Raw genomic sequence first — 17,924 nt, forward strand, 5'->3', positions numbered from 1 at the left:
AGCCTTTGGACTTCTTGCTCATGTTCAACCTTTAGTTGTTCATAAGCTTCTACTGAAACTAGCTTTTCGGAGGCTGCCGAGTTAACCCCCTCCAGAATTGTAGCCTGGGCCTGTTCATACTGTTCTTTCAACTTCTCACACTCTGCTTGCAAGGAGTCGTAGAGAAGAACTGGAATAAAATCCTGGCTCCCTGAAGATTCCTCTTCCTTTGGTTCATTCTGTAAATATTCTAGTTCCTGAACAGCATCAGGGGAATGTGATTGGTATTTGACCACGATGGCTCTATGGTCGCTCTCTGCTTGAGCTAGCTGTCAGAGTCATAGAGTAATACAGCACGGATAGAGGCCCTTCGGCCCATCGTGTCCGCGCCGGCCATCAAGCCCTGTCTAATCTAATCCCATATTCCAGCATTTGGCCCGTAGCCTTGTATGCTATGGCATTTCAAGTGCACATCCAAATGCTTCTTAAATGTTGTGAGGGTTTCTGCCTCCACAACCCTTTCAGGCAGTGAGTTCCAGACTCCAACCACCCTCTGGGTGAAAAAGTTCTTTCTCAAATCCCCTCTAAACCTCCCGCCCTTTACCTTGAATCTATGCCCCCTAGTTATTGACCCCTCTACTAAGGGAAAAAGCTCCTCAGCATCCATCCTATCTATGCCCCTCATAATTTTGTACACCTCAATCATGTCCCCCCTCAGCCTCCTCAGCTCCAAGGAAAACAAACCCAATCTGCCCAGTCTCTCTTCATAGCTGAAGCGCTCCAGCCCTGGTAACATCCTGGTGAACCTCCTCTGCACCCTCTCCAACGCGATCACATCCTTCCTGTAGTGTGGCGACCAGAACTGCACACAGTATTCCAGCTGTGGCCTAACCAGTGTTTTATACAGCTCCATCATAACCTCCTTGCTCTTATATTCAATGCCTCGGCTAATGAAGGCAAGTATCCCATATGCCTTTTTTACCACCTTATCCACCTGTTCCGCCGCCTTCAGGGATCTGTGTACTTGCACACCCAGATCCCTCTGACCCTCCGTCTTGCCTAGGGTCTTTCCATTCATTGTGTATTCCTTTGCCTTGTTAGTCCCCCCAAAGTGCATCACCTCGCACTTTTCCGGGTTAAATTCCATTTGCCACTGTTCCGCCCATCTGACCAACCCATCTATATCGTCCTGCAGACTGAGGCTACCCTCCTCGCTATTTACCACCCTACCAATTTTTGTATCATCCGCGAACTTACTGATCATACCCTTTACATTCATATCCAAGTCATTAATGTAGACCACAAACAGCAAGGGACCCAGCACCGATCCCTGTGGTACCACACTGGCCACAGGCTTCCAGTCACAAAAACAACCTTCGACCATCACCCTCTGCCTTCTGCCACTAAGCCAGTTTTGTATCCAATGTGCCAAGGCACCCTGGATTCCATGGGCTCTTACCTTCTTGACCAGTCTCCTGTGCGGGACTTTATCGAAGGCCTTACTGAAATCCATGTATACCACATCCACTGCGTTACCCTCATCCACACACCTAGTCACCCCCTCAAAAAATTCAATCAAATTAGTCAGACATGATCTTCCCTTGACAAAGCCATGTTGACTATCCCTGATTAATCCTTGCCTCTCCAAGTGGAGACAAATTTTGTCCCTCAGGATTTTTTCCAATAATTTTCCTACCACTGATGTTAGGCTCACTGGCCTGTAGTTCCCCGGTTTTTCCCTACTACCCTTGAATAATGGTACTACATTAGCGGTTCTCCAGTCCTCTGGCACATCCCCTGTGGCCAGAGAGGTCCTGAATATATGTGTTGGAGCCCCCGCAATCTCCTCCTTCGCCTCACACAGCAGCCTGGGATACATTTCATCCGGGCCTGGGGATTTATCCATTTTTAGGCCAGCTAAAACCGCCAATACCTCCTCCCTCTCGATGTTAATATGTTCAAGCATATCACAGTCCCCCCGCCCTATTTCTATGTCTACATCGTCCTTCTCCATAGTGAAAACAGATGCAAAAAATTCATTTAGAACCCCTCCTACATCTTCCGGCTCCACACACCTGGTAGTCTTTCCAGGTTCTCCCATTCGGTGTCCCAGAACTTTTCCATATTTTTCATCTCTTGTACGAGACGGTCACTCAACTGCTCTAATTGTTGTCGTACTTTGACATAAGTTTGTGTCCGAGCTCGGTGTTCTTCCGTCCTGGATGAATCCTTTGCTTGAACAGGCTCAGAATTCTCTGTCAACCTGGAGTTCTGCTCTGCAGCTTTATTCTTCTTGGTACCATAAGTCCTTCTGCATGTCTTCGTTTTCTTTCCCATCGTCGGCAAGTCCCTTTTTGCCTTGTCTTCCATATTCGACTTGGTCTTATCATCATCCATTTCAGAATCTGAGCTAATAGCTTGCACCGAGTCCTCCCTCATTATGGCTTTTAGGTAATGCCATTCCATGTCTATTTTCTTAATCCACTCCCGTCCTAGAAGTGGTGGTCCTCCCTCAGGCAATACGTACAAGTTCATTCTTGGGTGTTCTTTACCCCTATCTCTCACCTTGACTCTTATTTTCCCCACGGGGTATACGTTATGCCCCGTGTATGTCTGTAATACGAACTTGGTATTTCTTAAAGGTATGTGAGAGAATAGCCGGTGGTAGTCCCTTCGGTTGATGACTGATAGAGCTGATCCAGTGTCCAGCTCCATTCTTACTTGGACTCCAGCTATTTTTAGTATGACCCAGATGGCCTGTAGATCCGTTTCTTTACCCACATTGTGGATTCTCAGACTACCCAGCTCCTGGTTGTTTGGGTCTGAGTCTGAATTCTGTTCGTCTGAACTCTTCTCAGCCACCTTGTGTACCTTGTTGTACTTTTCTTGTGGTGGCTTCCTTTGATTATTGGTCTTTTTCCCGGACCGGCATACCTTCGCGATGTGACCCAGTTTGCCACATTTCCTACACTCTTGGTTCTTAAACCAGCATTGATTCTGGTCATGCGTTGTCTTCCCACAACGGTAGCATTTTGTTGTGCTTGAAGTAATTTGGTCCACCCCGAGTGCCGCCGCCTTTAGTTGCATTTCCGCCGTTCCTTTCGCTGCGGCTTCGTGCGATGCAGGTATAAGGACAGCCCTGTCCAGTGTGAGGTCGTTCTCTTCCAGTAGTCGCTTCTGCGTCCCTTCTTTGGACAATCCGCATACGAACTTGTCCCGCAGCGCTTCTGTCAGATTCCCTCCGAACTGGCAGTATTTCGCTAGCCTACGCAGTTCGACCAAGTATTCCGCATTGCATTCGTCTTTCTTCTGCGTTCTTGCGTAGAATTTGAATCGTTCAGCCAGCATCAGCGGTGTGGGGTTCAAGTGGTCCTTCAGCACAGCCACAATCTCTTCGAAGGTCTGATCCGCTGGTTTATTTGGTGCTAGTAGATGCTTCAAGAGCCTGTATGTTTTTTCCCCCATCGAGTTTAGCAATGTTATCGCCTTGTCGTCTTCCTCTATTTTGTTGGCTTCGCAATAGATCTCTATGCGTTCCACGTACGTGGCCCAGTCTTCTATTTCAGAATTAAAGTCGTTAATATTCCCTCGCTTAGGCATCTTTCTTCCCTTGGGAGCAGCACCAGTATTTCTTTTAAGTATTCTTATTTACTTGTTTGTTTCTAAGATGGCGGTTTTCCCGCGAAATCGGCGGTTTCCCGCTCTTTCCTTCTCTCCCCGCCCACTTCAATGGCGGTATGTCAATCAAGATGGCGGTTTTCCCGCGAAAATGGCGGTTTCCCGCTCTTCCTTTCTCGCCCCGCCCACTTCAATGGCGGTTTCCCGCTTCTGGCGTCTTCTCCGCCTAATGGCGGCTTCCCGCGTTTCTTCCCGGTGGAAGGGGTACGCTTCCCCCACAGCGGACAGGTTCAGCCGCTGGCTGGCTACCGCACAGCTCCCCTTACTCGGCTATGTCTTTTCCTCCCGCCCGCACGGCTCTACCGGCGCTGGGTACACCCCGTTAACGGAGGACAGTTCAGCCGCTGGACTGGCTCTCGCGCAGTCTCTCTCTCCGTACCCGGCTCTGTCGCTCTCTCACCCGCACGTTCGGTGTTACCGGCCCTGGGTACCCCGTTGGTGGAGAACAGCTCAGCCGCTGGACTGGCTCTCGCGCAGTCTCTCCGCACCCGGCTCTCACCCGCACGGTTCCCGTTCGCCTCCCCAGCCCTCTCGCAGACCGGTGTTTCCCTCCCCGGCTGCGGCTGGGTTTCTCTTCCCGCGCCTACTCGCAGGCTCAGCGCTTCGTGGCTGCGGTCGCTGCCCGGATTTTCCCCGCCGATCGCCGCCCGGCTGTCACCCGACGCCGTTGGACCCGACTTTTGGCCGGCACAGCTCCCCCTCGACCGAGGTCGAGTGCTCTGCCCTTATCCTCCGGATACTTCTACACCATCCCCTACTCACAGTCTCTTCGGCCGCCTTGTTTCTTGCTGGTCGGCTCACTCCGCACCGTGGCAGAAGGGTAGTCAGTGCCTGTTGCTGATACAGCTTTTGTTGTTAGTCTTCCTGCTTTCTGTTGTTGCAGCCTCGTGTTTTCTTTTGGTAGCACGACGAGGGCGGTTGCCTCTCTTCGACGCTCTTCGTTGCTTTTGGTAATCTTGCCGCAGGGTACGATCGGACTCGTCGCCACTGTAAAGTCTGTGGGTTGGGCAGTTAATAAATACACAGACTCCAGAAGTAACAAACAAACAGGTCTTTACTATTCGAAGGTCCGGGCGAATCTGCCCCAGCAATCCTGCTACAACACTTATATACTGGTGTGGTCACTATCGGTATTACAGTATACAGAAGCCAAACAAATAGTGCCACACCTAAAGTAGTTCCCTTAAAGGTGAACGGTTACGTTCAATAGTTCCCTTAAAGATAGACGGGTACGTACACTACAGTGGGCTCTGTTATTTAGCCAATAAAAACCTATAGTTACTTTCTTAACTCGTCGCTTTTCATTGGATGAATTGATAGGTATATCAATTTTATTGGCTAAATTTTAAAATGTCGTTCCCTGAGCAGCAAAGCGAGCAGCAAAGCGAGCAGTCAAACGACCAGTCAGACGCCGAGCTACAACAGCCACAGCTGCCAGCTTGGCTGCGAGCCCTCAGACCACCGTACCTGGATCTAAACCCACAGGCAGCAAACTCAGCCCTCGACTTCGAACACTGGCTGAGCTGTTTCGAGTCCTACCTGGGAGAATCCGGCGTGCCTCAGATCCAAGCTAAGAGTTCTGACCGCCCAACTGAGCCCTAAAGTATTCGCACTCATCCGGGACCTTAAAACATACGAGGACGCCATCAACCGGCTGAAAAGACAATACCTGAGCCCGGTAAATTCCATGTATGCCAGACACCTCCTAAGATCCCGCCCGCAACAGCCAGGAGAGACCGTGGATGAATTTTTACAGGTGCTGCAAGCACTCGGCAGAGACTGTAACTTTAAAGCGGTAACGGCGGCAGAAAATACTGAAGACAATGTCCGCGATGCCTTCGTGAAAGGCCTGCGGTCTGACTACTCACGGCAAAGACTACTGGAAGCAAAGGACCTCGACCTGGACAAAGCTGCAGCCCTCGCTCGCTCCCTAGAAGTGGCCCATCGGGACCTCGAGGCATACTCAAGGTACTGTAACCTGCGACCCTGGGACTCGGGACCGACCCCAATACCCCCCGCAGCACCCCCCCGGGACCTACCTCAGCGTCGGCGTCCCGGACCCGATCGGGACCGCCACCCCCGGTACCGGCTGCGACCTCTGATCCCCGCGATCGGGCCGCCGGCTGCTTCTTCTGCGGCCAGGCGAAACACCCGAGGGCGCGCTGCCCAGCCAGGAACTCTACCTGCTCAAACTGCATGAAGAAAGGCCACTTCGCCAAGGCCTGCAGAGGTGGATCATCAGAGGCCAGCAGTGCCTCATGCGAGCTGTGGGGGCGGCCATCTTCCATCAAGGCCACAGAGGCCAGCATCCCCACATGTGAGTCATGGGGGTGGCCATCTTTGATCCAGGCAACCGACACCAGCAGTGCCTCGTGAGTTATGGGGGCAGCCATCTTCTCCGCCATTTTGTCCAACCTCGTGGGAGACGCCATTTTACCCACCACGCCCGACCGCCACCGTGCCTCTAGACCCGACTACCGCCTCAACCGCAGACTACAACAACTCGCTCAGCTATACACTAGCCTCCGTCACACTGGACCAGGCCCGCCCGCATCACCTGTCCAAGTTGATGATGGACATCAAAGTAAACGGTCACGCCACGACCTGCCTGTTCGACAGCGGAAGCACGGAGAGCTTCATCCACCCAGACACGGTGAGCCACTACTCCCTCCCTGTCCTGCCAACGCGCAACCGGATCTCGATGGCATCGAGGTCACACGCCACAGACATCAGCGGCAACTGTGTTGTGACCCTGTCGGTTAAGGGTACGGAGTATAAAAATTTTAAACTCCTCGTCCTGCCCCAGCTATGCGCTGCCGTCCTAGGCCTAGACTTCCAATCCCACCTCCAAAGCGTCACGCTAGCATACGGCGGACCCCTCCCCCCACTCACAGTCGACAACCAGCAGATTTTAAACCGCCCACCGCGTAACACCTGCGGCCTATCCACCCTCAAGGTCCCGCCACCTTCCCTGTTCGCTAACCTCACCCCCGACTGCAAACCCGTCGCTACCAAGAGCAGGCGGTACAGCGCCGGGGATAGAGCTTTCATTAGCTCTGAGGTGCAGCGTCTCCTGAAGGAGGGCATCATCGAGGGGAGCACCAGCCCCTGGCGTGCCCAGGTCGTGGTCGTTAAGACCGGCAATAAAAACCGCCTGGTCATCGACTACAGCCAGACCATAAACAGGTACACCCAGCTGGACGCATACCCCCTTCCCCGCATATCTGATATGGTCAATCAGATTGCGCAGTACCGGGTATTCTCCACCATCGACCTTAAGTCGGCCTATCACCAACTCCCTATCCGCCCTGAGGACCGCCAGTATACAGCCTTCGAGGCGAACGGCCGCCTCTACCACTTCCTTAGGGTTCCCTTCGGCGTCACCAACGGGGTTTCGGTCTTCCAAAGGGAGATGGACCGGATGGTTGACCAGAACGGGCTGCACGCCACGTTCCCCTATCTAGATAACGTCACCATCTGCGGTCGCGACCGGCGGGACCACGATGTTAATCTGGAGAGATTCTTCCGTACGGCCCAACGGCTGAATCTCACCTACAATAAGGATAAATGTGTGTTTAACACCTCGCGCCTTGCCATCCTCGGCTGTGTAGTAGAGAACGGAGTCATCGGCCCCGACCCCGAAAGAATGCACCCCCTCATGGAGCTACCCCTCCCCCACTGTCCAAAGGCACTGAAGAGAACCCTGGGGCTCTTCGCCTACTATGCCCAATGGGTGCCCAATTATGCGGACAAAGCCAGACCCCTCATGAAGTCCACATCCTTCCCCCTTACGGAGGAAGCGCGCGCAGCCTTCTCCCTCATTAAGGGAGACATTGCTAAGGCCACAATGCACGCGGTGGATGAGTCCATCCCCTTCCAAGTCGAGAGCGATGCATCCGACTTCGCCCTAGCCGCCACCCTTAACCAGGAGGGGAGACCGGTGGCCTTCTTCTCAAGGACCCTCCAGGGCCCTGAGATCCGACACTCGTCGGTCGAGAAGGAGGCCCAGGCGATTGTGAAGGCGGTACGACGCTGGAGGCACTACCTGGCAGGCAAACGATTTACCCTCCTCACCGACCAACGTTCGGTCGCTTTTATGTTTAATAACAAGCTGAGGGGCAAAATCAAGAATGACAAGATCTTGAGGTGGAGAATCGAGCTCTCCACCTATGATTATGATATCTTGTACCGGCCAGGTAAGCTGAACGAACCCCCCGATGCTCTGTCACGAATTACATGCGCCAGCGCGCAAAGTGATAGACTTCAGACCCTCCACAACGACCTCTGCCACCCCGGGGTCACCAGACTTTACCACTTCATTAAGGCCCGCAACCTGCCCTACTCCATCGAGGAGGTCAGGACCATGACCAGGAACTGCCAGACCTGTGCCGAATGCAAACCGCACTTCTTTAGGCCGGACAGAGCAAGCCTGATCAAGGCCACCCGCCCCTTCGAGCGCCTGAGCATCGACTTTAAGGGGCCCCTCCCGTCCTCTGACCGTAATGTGTACTTCCTCAACATTGTTGATGAGTACTCCCGTTTCCCCTTTGCCTTCCCCTGCCCAGACATGACCAGTACCACGGTCATTAAATGCCTGAACGACCTCTTCGCCTTGTTCGGGTTCCCAAACTATATACATAGTGACCGGGGCTCCTCCTTCATGAGCGAGGAACTCCGTCAGTTCCTACTAGCGAGAGGTATTGCTGCAAGCAGGACCACCAGCTACAACCCCCGAGGGAACGGCCAGGTGGAAAGAGAGAACGCGACGGTATGGAAGGCCGTCCTCTTAGCCTTAAAGTCTAAGGGCCTCCCAACCTCCCGCTGGCAGGAAGTCCTCCTGGCAGCGCTGCATTCCACCCGGTCACTACTTTGCACTGCCATCAACGCCACCCCCCATGAACGAATGTTTGTTTTCCCCAGGAAGTCGACTACGGGAACCACGCTACCAACCTGGCTGACCTCTCCGGGGCCTGTCTTGCTGCGAAAGCACGTGAGGGCCCATAAAACGGACCCCCTGGTCGAGAGGGTGGACCTCCTGCACGCCAACCCCCAGTACGCCTATGTGGCATACCCAGACGGGCGGGAGGACACAGTCTCCTTACGAGACCTCGCACCCTCGGGCACTCCGGAGACACCACCTTCACCCCCCCCCACCACCCCCCCAATTCCAGCCAAGGTAGACGGCATGCCGGAACCCCACGAGCCTTCGCCGACCACGCAGACACCAGCATTAACACTGGATAATGCAACACCGCCGCTGCGACGATCAGGAAGGCTTACGAGGCCTCCGGACAGACTGACATACCAGAACTGGTAGTACACTTCACCCCGCCGGACTCAAATCTAAACAAGGGGTGAATGTGGTAAACCAATTTTATCGTTCACTATCGTTACACTATAGTTATCACTGTTATATCGTTACTATAGTTATCACTGTTATATCGTTACTCTATGGTTATCACTGTTCACACTGTTGTATCACTATACGAGGTCGCCTCTTGTCACGCTGTTATACCTGGGCTGACCACTGCTGACTCCGCCCATGACTCCACCTACCTGCCCAGGTATAAAGGTAGTCGACTGGCTGGCATTCCTCCTTGTTGTATCCGATCACCCATGAGGGTGGGCTCTGTTATTTAGCCAATAAAAACCTATAGTTACTTTCTTAACTCGTCGCTTTTCATTGGATGAATTAATAGGTATATCACCCTGTTCTATCCTTTTTAGGTCCAAAAGTAGATGACCTCACATTTGCCTACTTTGAAATCCATTTGTCACAGTTTTGCCCATTCACTTAATCTATTAATATCTTTGTAATTTTATGCTTCCATTTACACTGCTTACAATGCCACCTATCTTTGTGTCATCGACCCTTCTATGCCATCATCTAAGTCGTTAATAAATATTGTGAATAGTTGAGGCCCGAACACAGATCCTTGCAGGACACCACTAGTCACATCCTGCCAATTAGAGTACCTGCCCATTATCCCTACTCCCTGTCTCCTGTCGCTCAGCCAATTTACTAACTAGGTCAATAATTTGCCTTCAATTCCACGAGCTTCAGCTTCCACTAACAGTCTCTTTCTTATGAGGGCCTTTATCAAATGCCTTCTGGAAGCCCATATAAATAACATCCATAGATATTCCCCTGTCCATTACTTTAGTCACCCCTTCAAAAAATGTAATCAGGTTTGTCAGGCATGACCTGTCCTTTACAAATGCATGCTGGCTCTCTGATCAGCTGAAAATTTTCAAGGTGTTCAGTCACTCTATCCTTAATTATAGGCTCTAGTCATTTCTCGACCACAGATGTTAGGCTAACTGGTCTATAATTCCCTGGTTTCTGTCTCATTAAATAGCGGAGTGACAGGCGCAATTTTCCAATCTAATGGAACGGTTGCCGATTTGAGTAACTTTGGAAGATTATAGTTAGGGCATCTGCAATATTCTCACCTACTGTCTGTTGGTTGGGATTCTAAGTGAAATAGTTTGTGTTACTGGAGGGCCTTTTTATAAAGCCCTTATGAAGTGCCAGTTACTGATTGATCAGAGTGTGGCAATGATGACGGCTCTACCGAAGTGTTCTGACTGACTGCTTAGCAACAGTTCAAGTAGGGAGAGCTGTAGAAAGGGATTTGTGAAGTAAATGAATAGATGTCTCGTGGTTTTCATGTGGACCTTGCGTAAGTTTTAGAAATAAATAATCCTGATTTTGTTAAACAGGTTTCTTATACCTCCTGGTTCCTGGATGCCTTTAATTATGCAATTTTGAAGAAGATAGATGTTCTGAACCTCAGCATCGGTGGACCAGACTTCATGGATCATCCTTTTGTTGACAAGGTAGGTTTGGTTGCCATGGTTCTTACTGAAGAGTATGGAGATTTTTGATTTAATCAGGGAAAGGTTGCTGCGCTGAGGTCAAACACCCTCCTATATTTTGTATTGTATAAGTATGTAAAAAAAAAAAAAAAAAAGTTTTTATACCACTTTTCTAAGCACACTTAACATTGTTAGTTAGGTGGAGACTTGAAGTGGTCGGCTTAAATCAGGCAGAGTCAATGAGAACCCCTTTTTGCATCAGAACCAGATAGCCGTTCTGATGCCAATTGGCAGTTGTCTGCCCTATGGCGGAAGGAATACTTACCGGAACTGTGTGTCACGACTGGTGACAGCAAAGGGCGACTGCTCACCTGCTCCCGGAAGATTCTTAAGAACTTCCCATGCTCACAACACCGACCCAGCATCGTACATGTAGGGATCGAGGTGCCGATAGTCACCTCAGTCCCGAAACCAAGATGGAGCTTCCGTAAGGCTTCATGGCCCACCGTCACGAGCATTGCCGCGGACACAATCTAGAGAATTCCACCGTCCCCAAACAACTGCTGAAAGTGGGGGCCACCAGAAGCATCCTGCGCAGCTACAGGAAAGAATAAGTACCATGCTGGTCCCAGGAGAGCAAGAGACTGCTGGCACAGGTCAATGCCACTCAAGACCCGGATACAGCAACAGCACTTATGGATTTCCTAGATAAAGGCAGACTAGTGCGATGGTGAGTCACCGCTGAAAACCTGGATTTCTCACATTCCAGCAGGAAACCCTGGAACCTGCTCCACCGGCCTGGTGCTGCCTCACGAAGAGGAGGACACAGCGCTGACAGCCACCAATTAGAACATAAGATGTAGGAGCAGGAGTAGGCCGTACGGCCCCTCGGGCCTGCTTCGCCATTCAATAGGATCATGGCTGATCCGAATCTAGACTCACGTCCACTTCCCTGCCCTCTCACCATAACCCCTAATTCCCTTATCTGCTAGGAAACTGTCTATCTCCATTTTAAATGTATTTAATGTTGCAGCTTCCACAGCTCTCTGGGGTAGCAAATTCCATAGATTTACTACCCTCTGAGTGAAGAAGTTTCTCCTCATCTCAGTTTTGAAAGGGCAGCCCCTTATTCTAAGATTATGCCCCCTAGTTCTAGTCTCCCCCATCAGTGGAAACATCCTCACCGCATCCACCCGATCAAGCCCCCTCACAATCTTATATGTTTCGATAAGATCGCCTCTCATTCTTCTGAACTCCAATGAGTAGAGTCCCAACCTACTCAACCTTTCCTCATACGTCAACCCCCTCATCTCCGGAATCAACCGAGTGAACCTTCTCTGAACCGCCTCGAGAGCAAGTATATCTTTTCTTAAATATGGAAACCAAAACTGCACGCAGTATTCCAGGTGTGGCCTCACCAATACCCTATATAACTGAAGCAAGACTTCCCTGTTTTTATACTCCATCCCCCTTGCAATAAAAGCCCAAGATTCCATTGGCCTTCCTGATCACCTGCATACTAACTTTTTGTGTTTCATGCACCAGGACCCCCAGATCCCTTTGTACTGTAGCACTTTGCAGTTTCTCTCCATTTAGATAATAACTTGCTCTTTGATTTTTTTCTGCCAAAGTGCATAGCCTCACACTTTCCAACATTATATTGCATCTGCCAAATCTCTGCCCACTCACTTAGCCTGTCTATGTCCTTTTGCAGGTTTTTTATGTCCTCCTCACTCACTGCTTTCCCTCCCATCTTTGTATCATCGGCAAACTTGGATATGTTGCACTCGGTCCCTTCCTCCAAATCGTTAATATAGATTGTAAAGAGTTGGGGTCCCAGCACTGACCCCTGCGGAACACCACTGGTTACTGATTGCCAGCCCGAAAATGAACCATTTATCCCAACTCTTTGTTTTCTGTTAGATAGCCAATCTTCCACCCATGCCAGTATATTACCCCCAATCCCGTGATTTTTTATCTTGATCAGTAATCTTTTGTGTGGCACCTTGTCAAATGCCTTTTGGAAGTCCAAATACACTACATCCACTGGTTCCCCTTTATCCACCCTGTATGTTACGTCCTCAAAGAATTCGAGCAAATTTGTCAAACATGACTTCCCCGGGAAGTCAGCCGGGATTGATGGCATCTACCCAGAATTTCTCAAGAACCAGGACCCAAATGGATGGATGTGGCTTGCCAAACTCGCCTCCAACATCCTTGACACTGGGATAATCCCAGAAGTTTGGTGCCATTCCAAAGTCATTGTCATCCTAAAGCCAGGAAAACCAGCCAACAATCCCAAAAGCTACCGCCCCATCACCCTTCTGTCTACGGTCTACAAGGTGGTCGAACGACTCGTCCTTAAGTGGAGAAAACTGGTTTTAGAAGTCGCCCTCCCAAATGAGCAGGCGGGCTTCAGAGAGGGAAGAAACTGCTCTGACCAGGTCCTTGCACTCACTACCAACTCACTCCACACCATACCAACATTGAGGCAGGGTTCCAGAAGCAGCTGAAGACTGGATCTGCATTCAAAGACTTGTCATCAGCATACAACACTGTCTGGCGCGATGGTCTGCTACTGAAGCTTTCAATAATCATTCAGTGCCGCAAGACACTCTGGCTTATCAGCACCCTAACGAGCAACTGTAAGTTCCGCGTCTATCTTGACAAGACCAGCCGAACACGGATGCTCAACAATGGTCTGCCAGAGGAGTCGGTGCTCCCACTATCCTTTTTCAACATCTGTACGGCAGATGTGCCCTACACCAAATCCCAGAAGTTCGCATATGTCACTGACATAGCACTGCTGACACAGGCATCAATGCTGGACGAAGCAAGTAGGATGCTAAGAGGCGACCTGGACCTACTAGAATGGTACTTCCAGACCTGGAGTCTCCGCCCCAATCCAGAGAAGGCAGTTGTGTCGGTGGCCCATCTGAGCAACAATGCCACCGGGAAAGAACTCCACAGTTCCTTCGGCGAAAGGCGACTTACCTATGAACCCCACCCAAAATACCCGGACATCATCCTGGACAGGACTCTCACCTATCAGCCTCATCTCACCAACACCGGTCAAAAAGTAAAAACCAGGGTGAACCTGGTCTGGAAACTCGCTGGAACGTTATGAGGGAGCACAGCCAGAGCACTACGCACCGCAACAGTGGCCCTAGTCTACTCTGCTGCAGAATACTGCTAGTGCCTTATGGACCTATAGCCGCCACACAAAGCTTGTGCACGTGCAGCTAAACGCTGCCATGAGGACGGTGTCAGGGACTCTCAAGTCTACTCCAACTGAGAGGCTCTCGGTGCTGTTCCACATTGCCCTGCCTGCCATTTGCCGCGATGCCATTGTGCTTCGTGAGCTGGAAAAAAATTATGAGCAGCATCAACCTTCCCATTCACGGAGATTTGAAAAACCCACCACGAAAGTGCTTAAAATCACGACGGCCATTCTGGGAAACAGCAGCCAATATTCATTCAGCTGGTGTCCAGCCACTCTCCAGATAGACGGAATCGTGGGACACATGCAACATAAGAAGCCAACACCTCATCACTGACCCAACAGCAGAGGCCCCTGGCTTCGACCTCCCTTGAAGACAGTGGACAGCGCTCAACTCAATCCGCACAAGGCATGGACGATGCAGCCACCTGCTCCACAGTTGGAAGATGAGGGACGACCCGAAGAGCGACTGTGGCCCTGAGTCCCAGACCATGGAACACATCACTTCAACCTGTCTACTAAGATCTGTTGCGGGAGGCACCTCATTTTTCCACTTGACATCTCGGGAGGCCATCGAATGGATAATCAAACTAAACGTCCCATTATAAGCTTTTCCCGTCATATGAAACAACAACAGCTGTCCTGTCATTTACCTAGTATCTGTTAAGTTCACAGCTCTCACTTGTACCTACAAACCCTAAAGTCTTGCTTGACCAACCTTATTGAATTTTTTGATGATGTAACAGAGAGAGTAGACAATGGTAATGCAGTAAATGTAATTTATTTGGAATTTCAAAAGGACTTCGATAAGGTACCCCATAATAGACTGATGAACAAGGTCAGGGAATGCAGAGTCAGGGGACAAGTAGCAGAATGGATTGCTGGCTGGCTTCAGGACAGAAAGCAGAGAGTAGGAGTAAAGGGTAGCTATTCACAGTGGCAGAAGGTAGGTAGTGGTGTTCCACAAGCATCAGTGCTGGGATCACTGCTGTTCACAATTTACGTTAACGATTTAGACTTGGGACTCAAAAACACAATTTATAAATTTGTGGATGACACCAAATTGGGGGGAGTAGTCAATACTGAGGAGGACTGCAACAAGTTACAGGATGGTGTGGAGATGCCGGAGTTGGACTGGGGTGGACAAATGTAAGAAATCACACAACACCAGGTTATAGTCCAACAGCTTTATTTGAAATCACAAGCTTTCGGAGCGCTGCTCCTTCTTCAGGTGAAGTGGAGAAATGCATAAAGACACAGCTTATATAGTCAGAGAATCATGTCCGATGTTTACAGGTAACCTTTCCAACTGCCATTTATCGCACCTCGGCAGAGAGATAATCACAGCAGTCAAAGGTGTGAATGGTGTCCAAACAGGTCAGTCAGGGAAACATTACATCAAAGAACAATGAGGTGGGGTCACAAGGGGTCAAATATTGCAGATGCTGGGGTCTGTATGAAAAACAAAAAAACAGACAAAAAACATTTTTTTGGGCTGGAAATCACAGCAGGTCCAGCCGCATCTGTGTAGAGAGAACAAGCCAATGTCGACTCGAGTCTGGATGACCCTGCATCAGGTGGGGTTACATGTAGCGTGACGTGAACCCAAGATCTCGGTTAACACGATACACGATAACATCAACAAGTTCCATCCCACCATCAAACTCACCATGGACTACTCCTCAGAATCAGTCTCATTCCTGGACACACAAATCTCCATCAAAGACGGGCACCTCAGCACTTCACTCTACCGCAAGCCCATGGACAACCTCACGATGCTTCACTTCTCCAGCTTCCACCCTAACCATGTTAAAGAAGCCATCCCCTATGGACAAGCCCTGCGAATACACAGGATCTGCTCAGACGAGGAGGAACGCGATGGACACCTACAGACACTGAAAGACGCCCTTGTAAGAACGGGATATGACGCTCGACTCGTCGATCGACAGTTCCGACGGGCCACAGCGAAAAATCGCATAGACCTCCTCAGAAGACAAACACGGGACACAACCAACAGAGTACCCTTCGTCGTCCAGTACTTCCCCGGAGCGGAGAAACTACGCCATGTTCCTCGCAGCCTTCAACATGTCATCGATGACGACGAACACCTCGCTAAGGCCATCCCCACGCCTCCACTACTCACTTTCAAACAGCCGCCTAACCTCAAACAGACCATCGTTCGCAGCAAATTACCCAGCTTCCAGGAGAACAGCGACCACGACACCACACAACCCTGCCACAGCAACCTCTGCAAGACATGCCAGATCATCAACACAGATACCATCATCACACGTGAGGACACCACCCACCAGGTACATGGTACATACTCATGTGACTCGGCCAACGTTGTCTACCTCATACGTTGCAGGAAAGGATGCCCCGGAGCATGGTACATCGGCGAGACCATGCAGACACTGCGACAACGGATGAACGGACACCGCGCAACAATCACCAGGCAGGAGTGTTCCCTCCCAGTCGGGGAACACTTCAGCAGTCAAGGACATTCAGCCTCCGATCTTCGGGTAAGCATTCTCCAAGGTGGCCTTCGAGACACACGACAACGCAAAATCGTCGAGCAGAAACTGATAGCCAAGTTCCGCACCCATGAGGACGGCCTTAACCGAGATCTTGGGTTCATGTCACGCTACATGTAACCCCACCTGATGCAGGGTCATCCAGACTCGAGTCGACATTGGCTTGTTCTCTCTACACAGATGCGGCTGGACCTGCTGTGATTTCCAGCCAAAAAAAATGTTTTTTGTCTTTTTTTGTTTTTCATACAGACCCCAGCATCTGCAATATTTGACCCCTTGTGACCCCACCTCATTGTTCTTTGATGTAATGTTTCCCTGACTGACCTGTTTGGACACCATTCACACCTTTGACTGCTGTGATTATCTCTCTGCCGAGGTGCGATAAATGGCAGTTGGAAAGGTTACCTGTAAACATCTGACATGATTCTCTGACTATATAAGCTGTGTCTTTATGCATTTCTCCACTTCACCTGAAGAAGGAGCAGCGCTCCGAAAGCTTGTGATTTCAAATAAAGCTGTTGGACTATAACCTGGTGTTGTGTGATTTCTTACACAAGTTACAGGATGACATTAATGAACTTGCAGAATGGGCATATAATTGCCAAATGAAGTTCAACACAGATAAATGTGAGGTAGTACATTTTGGTAGGAAGAATAGGGAGGTCACTTATCACTTGGAAGGTGCGAGTCTAGGTGGGGTAGAGGAACAAATACATATCATTAAAAGTTGCGACGAAAGTTAGCAAGGCCATAAAAAAAGCAAACCAAGCACTAGGGTTTATTTCTAGAGGGATAAAATTGAAAAGTAGGGTAGTTATGCTAAACCTGTATCGAACCTTGGTTAGACCACACTTGGAGTACTGCGCACAATTCTGGTCGCCATATAAAAAGGATATAGAGGCACTGGAGAGGGTGCAGAGAAGATTTACAAGGATGATGCCAGAAATGCGAGGGTATACATATCAGGAAAGGATGAACAGGCTGGGTCTCTTTTCTCTTTGGGGAAAAAAAGAAGGCTGAGGGGTGACTTAATAGAGGTGTTTAAAATTATGAAAAATTTTGATAGAGTGGATACAGAGATCATGGCCCAGAAATTCGGGTCTCCACGGGTGAGTATGCACGGGGTACTCACCCGTAGGCCCAATGGAAGTGCCGGTTTCGTGCATGCATGGGAAACCGGAACTTCCGTTCCCTTAAAGGAAGGGGTTCCGAGGTGGAACGCGTGCGCCGGAGAGGCAACGTGTGTGCATGGAACTTATGTTTTTTTGCAGGGTTCTCCGGGAGGGTAAGTCTCCAGCAGTTACACTTTTAAAAAGCAGGCGCATGGCCGGCTTTTAACAAGGTAAGTGGTGAATTAATTAAAATTAAAACATTTTTTCCACAGGTTTATTATTTTTAAATACGTTAAAGAAAGGTAAGTTTATTTTTAGCCCCGTTAGAAAATGTAATTAATTTTTTCAAAAATTTAAATTATTGTTTAAAATAGTTATTTTATGTAATTTATAGTTATTTTTAAAAATGTGATTAAAACTTCAAATAATTTTTTTTTTTTTAAGTGATGTTTTGGGGCTTATAGTAGTTATAGTTTTTACAGCTCTTCCTGTCAATTTTATGAATGGGCATTTCCTTGCTACTATTGGCTCTCCATGGCCCACGTGATCCCAGGGGACGCATCGAACTAACTGCGTCCCTGG

The 17,924-nt window shown here is 49.7% G+C and overlaps 1 protein-coding gene across 2 annotated transcripts in view; it reads left to right on the forward strand.

The window, feature by feature from the left end:
- The window catches only part of mbtps1 (membrane-bound transcription factor peptidase, site 1), a 188,768-nt gene that overhangs the window by 97,952 nt on the left and 72,892 nt on the right, over nucleotides 1–17,924 (forward strand). For both annotated transcript variants that reach the window (XM_085991177.1, XM_085991178.1), the window contains exon 7: nucleotides 10,381–10,497. In XM_085991177.1, coding sequence (XP_085847303.1) covers nucleotides 10,381–10,497 — 117 coding nt within the window. The remainder of the gene's footprint in view (nucleotides 1–10,380; nucleotides 10,498–17,924) is intronic.

Source organism: Somniosus microcephalus, chromosome 6 (assembly GCF_052327205.1).
Source record: "Somniosus microcephalus isolate GS21.2 chromosome 6, FLI_Smic_1.0, whole genome shotgun sequence".
In the NCBI taxonomy this organism is placed as follows: domain Eukaryota; kingdom Metazoa; phylum Chordata; class Chondrichthyes; order Squaliformes; family Somniosidae; genus Somniosus; species Somniosus microcephalus.